The sequence below is a fragment of the Rosa rugosa genome, chromosome 1 (genome assembly GCF_958449725.1).
Source record: "Rosa rugosa chromosome 1, drRosRugo1.1, whole genome shotgun sequence".
In the NCBI taxonomy this organism is placed as follows: domain Eukaryota; kingdom Viridiplantae; phylum Streptophyta; class Magnoliopsida; order Rosales; family Rosaceae; genus Rosa; species Rosa rugosa.
Genome location: NC_084820.1, coordinates 57,259,310 through 57,265,219, shown reverse-complemented (window position 1 = coordinate 57,265,219; position 5,910 = coordinate 57,259,310). Strand labels below are relative to the sequence as shown.

General features: G+C 37.9%; 1 protein-coding gene across 1 annotated transcript; it reads right to left on the bottom strand.

Annotated features, from left to right (window-relative positions):
* Window positions 1-3,233: 3,233 nt before the first annotated feature.
* LOC133725623 (7-deoxyloganetin glucosyltransferase-like) lies at window positions 3,234-5,122 on the bottom strand. The gene is made up of 2 exons (XM_062152958.1): window positions 4,588-5,122; window positions 3,234-4,357 (listed from the first exon to the last, which is right to left on the bottom strand). Exons 1-2 carry the CDS (start codon window positions 5,111-5,113, stop codon window positions 3,429-3,431), a joined length of 1,455 nt encoding a protein of 484 aa, XP_062008942.1. The 5' UTR covers window positions 5,114-5,122; the 3' UTR covers window positions 3,234-3,428.
* Window positions 5,123-5,910: the final 788 nt, after the last annotated feature.

Genomic DNA, 5,910 nt, shown 5'->3' with positions numbered 1-5,910 from the left:
GAACCGATCTGGGGCTCTTTGCTGCACGGTAAAGCCTTGGTTCAGTACCCAAACACGCCTGAAATGGCGCCTCAAGTCCATGGCCGTAGTCGGTTTCGGAGTGAGCGGCCTTGCAAGGAGATAGGACTGAGAGGTTCGCAGCGCGCCTCCCTCTAACATAGCAGAGATGTCAACCACATCATTGCTCGCAATGGCAAGCGACGTAGCAAAGCTTCTGGTGACAGAGTCAATATTAGACATTATAGGCAGGGAGGTCGACTGAATTCCAGTAGCCTTGGTTGCAAAGAAGCCGACACAGAGGTCGGAGATAGGTGCTAGGGTTTCTAGGTTGTGCGGCGTGAGAGCCTTTAGGTTTTTAGGGTTGGGACCATTTTCCTCTAACTGACTGTGAATTTTTTTATTATAAGATATTGTGAAAATTAAAATTATAAAATATAAATTAATTTGACCTATCACTAGAATAAAAGTTTGTCTGACAATTAACATGTCAGTCTTCAAATTCGAATTTGACACAAACATTTTGACATCTTGCTAAACCCTAACGTATTCATATGTTCCCAAAATTCAGTTCAGTTCCTCAATTTATTGTTTACCAGCCCAATTTAGAAGGAAAAAAAAAGAAGGTAAAATTACAAAAAAAAAAAAACTACTCTTAACTTTTAGATCATATATAAGTTTGGATGTTGCTAATGTTCTACCTTAGACGTGTAATATGTAACATGTATATAAAAAATAACTCGAGCCTGACTGGTTGGTGTGATTTTTAGAATAATATCACTATTCGGTTCTCAATTCCAAACAAAGCGAACTGAACTATAACATGTTTTACATGGCCGCCGCTACTCCCTCTGCAGCTCTACGTGGTTCTAGATTTAGGGTTGCTTTGGTTGTAGTTGGGCTTTTGGCCCTCGGTTTTTTATTTTGTGTTAGATGTAGGTTAATTAAGTTTCTGTCACTTAGGACTTTTGCTTCATTATGCACATCTATATTCGTAGGACTGTATTTTTCAGTTAATGAATGAACTATTTGACCCAAAAAAAAAAAAAAAAACTATAACATGTTTTACCTTTTCCAATTGACCTAGGCGTCGGTTTTTTAGTGGATAAGTCACATACGATGCCAAACTTTGAGATCTACCTTTGATGCCAAATACAAGATAAATATTCTCCATCACTTAAGCCAAAGTGTCACACATTTACTTTTCCTTCATTAAAGAGAAATTCCTTCTCAATTCCTATCCCAATTTAATAGAACCACTCATCGGCTAATAACTTATACCCGAATCCATGTCGCCCATGCTTACATAAGTAATATCCCGCCTTGAGTGTATCAAACAAAGGAAAAAACAGTGCAGAATTTTTTATTTTTGAAAATAAAAAAATACACACACACATGTTAAATTATTTTTATACCATGAATCAATTACTTCACCTTTTGGATACTTTTCATTTTCCGATAATAAAAATACCAAACTACCAAAGAGTAATATGATATATATTCCAACAGTTGGGAAATTATTACATGGTCCCAGACCATGGATGGTACACGTGGTGGTCTGGGTTGACGTCATTGGTTCACATGACGTAAACATATTCCTGATTGGTTCTATAAATTTAATTTTTTTTTTTAGCCCCCTGCAAGGTTTTTAACCAAATTCAAGTAATATGATTGGCCTGGATCACCGATTGGTTCTATAAATTAAATTTTTTTTTAGCCCCCTGCAAGGTTTTTAACCAAATTCGAGTAATATGATTGGCCTGAATCACCATATGACAATGTCACAAGGTAGTCTGGAACCACTAAATAATTTCCCCAACAATCTTAACCAAACCTAAATACCAAATAAAATTGTGGTAGTTTATTGACCTCAGTTGTAACACCTAGCTCTTTCTCATAGTAGTACTTGATTCACTAAGTTGCCCTTCTCTGTGGATGAACATGTGGACCAGTGGCTTCTTCTGCAAGTTTCTTCTTCATGGCCTTGTTTCTCATTCTCTTACCCTTCTCTCCTTCCATCACCTCTTTAAGAAGCTTCTGTACTCTCTCTCTCTTCACATCATTATTGATGATCTCGATGCCAATGTCCCATTTGTTGGAAGCAGACCAACTATTTGTTTGTTGGTCCAAGAAGAATGGCCAACGTACAGAGCATTAGGACTCCTGCAGTCACATTCTCAATGATCGAATTCCAACTGCTATGTGTTAGAAACCATCCAACTGCTGGGTGGTCAAACACTTGCTCTTGTGGGCGCGCGCCAACTTGCTATTAGACCTCTTTGTTTGGTGGTTGGGGGTACCTGCGGCAGACATGCTTTTGTGCAATCTGCAGTGGTGATGGAAGCATTGGTTGTTAGGGCAGCGTGCAGTTTGGTTGAGGAGTTTCGGTTTGGTCTTGTTACCATTGAATCTGACTGCTTGACTGTGGTGAATGGGGTTAATGCTACTGAGATTATAATGGATGTCTCTGAGTGGGAAGATTGATGGAGGATATTAAAGTCTTCCATTCCTTTGTCTACTTTGTCTTATGTTAGTAGAGATGCAAATGTCGCAGCACATAATTTAGCCAGGGCCGGTCCTGAAAATTAAGAGGCCTAGTGCGAAAATTTAAATGATGCCTTATTAATCACGATCTCAATTAGAAGAACTAAGAAAAAATGATTAGGAATGAAAAGAAAAAAAATATGTATTAAAAGAAGAGAGAAGATCTCAAAATAGGCAAAGAAAAAATTAAACAGAGCTAAGCACCCATGGGTTTTGGTTCAATCAAGCCTAACAACTTAAGGTAAAGTGGCCACCTGAACTGAACAATAATTCAATAACTCTCAACATTCTTGACCTATATATTTATCTAAAGTCATTACAAAATTGAATTCAGAGGCCTTCGAAAACCGGAGGCCTTGTGCGGCTGCTCCATTTGAACACCCTCAGGGCCGCCCCTGAATTTAGCTAAGGCTGCTTTAGCTTCATATTTTTATTTTACTTGGAAAGGTTCTATTCTTCTTCTTTTTTTTATCAGATTTATTCCCCTAATTTTGAGTAAAGTTGATACTCAAATTTTTACTTACTAGTTTGCATGATCAATAAAACTTTGCCGTTGTTTTCTAAAAAAAAAAAAAAAAAAAAAGTTGAAATTAAGCAATCTTTAACTGTGTTGACAAAGGTTATGTGAAAACCTTTATCGTGGAGGAGTTTTAATAATTTAAGCTTTGCCTTTATATGGCTTTGAACAGGAATTGGAATACAAACAACATGAGGCTTATTAGCTACCTCCTTGGAACTCACTTTCTAATTTCAGTATGGGAAAGAACGCACCTATATGGGAAGGAACATTTAGACCAACATGAAACAATCTAAGCAAAGTAAAGATAGGCGCAATTAACATAGCGCTAGCTAGTTTATTGACTTCATCTGTAACATCTAGCTTCTTCTCATAGTAACATTTGATTCACTAAATTATCCAAGTTTATGGATGAAGAACCATGTGGACTGGTTGCTTCTTCTGCAAGTAGCTTCCACTCCATCACTTTATTTCTCATTTGTTTACCCTTCTCTCCCTCCATCACCTGTTTAACAAGCTTCTCTATTTCGTCTCTCTTCACTTCATTACTGATGATCTCAATGCCAATTCCCCATTCATTGCAAGCAGACCAGGTATTTGTTTGTTGGTCCGCGCAGACTGGCCAGCACAACATAGGCACTCCTGCAGTCACACTCTCAATCATTGAATTCCACCCGCTGTGTGTTAAAAACCCTCCAACTGCTGGGTGGTTAAGCACTTGCTCTTGTGGGCACCAGCTTGCTATTAGACCTCTTTGTTTGGTTTCAGCCACAAACTCTGGTGGCAAAATAGTCGATTCACCAGCAACTGAATCAGGTCTAATTACCCAAAAGAACGGAAGCTTGGTATTTGCAAGTCCCCAAGCAAACTCTACAAGATTGTTCGATGTCATGATCGTTAAACTGCCAAAGTTCACATAAACAACTGAATTTGGCGCTTTGGAGTTGAGCCATTGGAGGCACTCGGTTTCTTCTTTCCATAGACTGTAACCCATAGGGTTCAAAGGGTGTTCTGGTATCTGATTAAGGAGTAATTGGAGAGGGCCAATGGCATAAACATGTGGATGAAGCGTAGACGAGAGAGATTCCAAAACATGATGCTCCAATGCATCATAAGTATGAAGAACAACAGCTTCAGCTTTTTGAACTCCTTCAATTGCTTCCAAGCAGAGGTTCCAGAAGCCGTCATCAGGATTTGTGACTTGAAAGTTGGTCGGGAGATCCCTTAATCGGATATCTTTCAGTCCTGGAATCCAATCTATGACCTTGTCCAAATACCCGTTTGTGAAACAGCTCTCGTCTATATGTTAAAAAAAATAATAAAAATGAATAAATAAATAAAAAGAGAGAGGAAGAAATTAGCAAGCTATTAGTTAAAGTCAAAGCATGCAGCTGTTATTCCAAATCCTAGGATGTCATCCTGCGCTAGAGTGCAACATATGTTGCGATTATAAAATAACACAGCGGAAGGAGTGGAGATAACAAACTGGAAGTAGAAATAATCATAAAATTATTAAAACCATTTCTCACCTTTGAGTGGTGCTAATCCTTTTTCCATCAAAGCGGGATATTGTGCAAATCCCATGAAGCTGCTTGCAGCAACAGGAAAGAAGAGTGTAACAGGGATTCGATTTGTTTCTGCTGCTCTGAAGACAAAGGGATTCCAACCGTCTGCTACTATCCGAGTCACCGGAGGATTAGTACTGTGGGAAGTAATTGCAGTTTCATTGAGTTTCTTGAGGAGGTCTTGAAACGGAGCTAAGAAATTTTTCCTGACAGCACCACAAAGCAAATAGACGTCTTGATTCACACCTTCATCTGAACTTGGAAGGCCATCTGGAATGGTTTCGAACCGAAAATCAGGCAAGCCATCAAGGGAGTTAGGTCCTAGAGATTGAAGAAAGCGTTTATGGTTGAACACTGTGTTGACAAAGGTTATATGAAGACCTCTGTGGTGGAGGAGTTTTGCTAGTTTGAGCATTGCCTTTATATGGCTTTGAAACGGCATTGGAATGCATACTGCATGAGGCCTTTTAGCTACTTCCTTGTAACTCATCTAATGTTGTTTGTATGAATGTGCGCAATACAGGAAATGCAGAGTTTTATACTGATAACAACGCCGTATGGTCTTGTTTGTTTGTAATATAAATACCTATCAAATCTGGAGCAGGTTAAAACCGTATCTTGAAGAGCCTCAAAATTATCCACAGCAACAGCAACTGGTCCAATTTGAGGCACCAATAAGGCAATAATGTCAAAAAAGAATATGTAGAGGCCCAAGTCAAGACGAGCTAACCAAGTAAAAGACAATCTTGTCTGTTTGGTACGTAGGTCATCACCAACATCCAAACCCTTTTTTTTTTTTTTTTATGAAATTACAAGTTTGATTATGAAATGAAGGGATAAGAATCAGTAAATTTGCATCCTCCACAAAAGTGGGCTAATACCACCATTCATATATATGACTATATAATTGCAAGTGCTTAAAAAACTAGATGCATAGAACAAACTATTGTTCAATATAACCTAGTTTCTAGCTTCATGTTATAGCTTATATGTTTTACCATGACAATAGATGTTTAGTTTATGAGCTCAAACCAGCCTTTATTATGTAGTTAATGTGAATGATAATTGTTTGTTTTAAGTTTCTTGCTGAAAAAAATTTCATTCAAAGTGGATACTTTCTAGCTAACTTTGTGTGTTATTTGCTTTTAAGAGATAGATATGAACGTACACTATACTTGCAGTTCAATGACCGAAGAAGATCAATAAATGAGAGCAATATCTAATTTTATACGAAAGAAGACGGTCATCAACTTGAAAATTAAGTTTCTTTAATTGAATTTTTCTAGT

What these genes read in the sequence shown, in the direction of transcription:
- LOC133725623 (XM_062152958.1), bottom strand. Translation starts at nt 5,113, where the DNA reads ATGAGTTACAAGGAAGTAGCTAAAAGGCCTCATGCAGTATGCATTCCA. An exon ending in AGGATTAGCACCACTCAAAG is followed by an intron (nt 4,358 to 4,587) that starts GTGAGAAATGGT and finishes TTTAACATATAG; the next exon opens with ACGAGAGCTGTTTCACAAAC.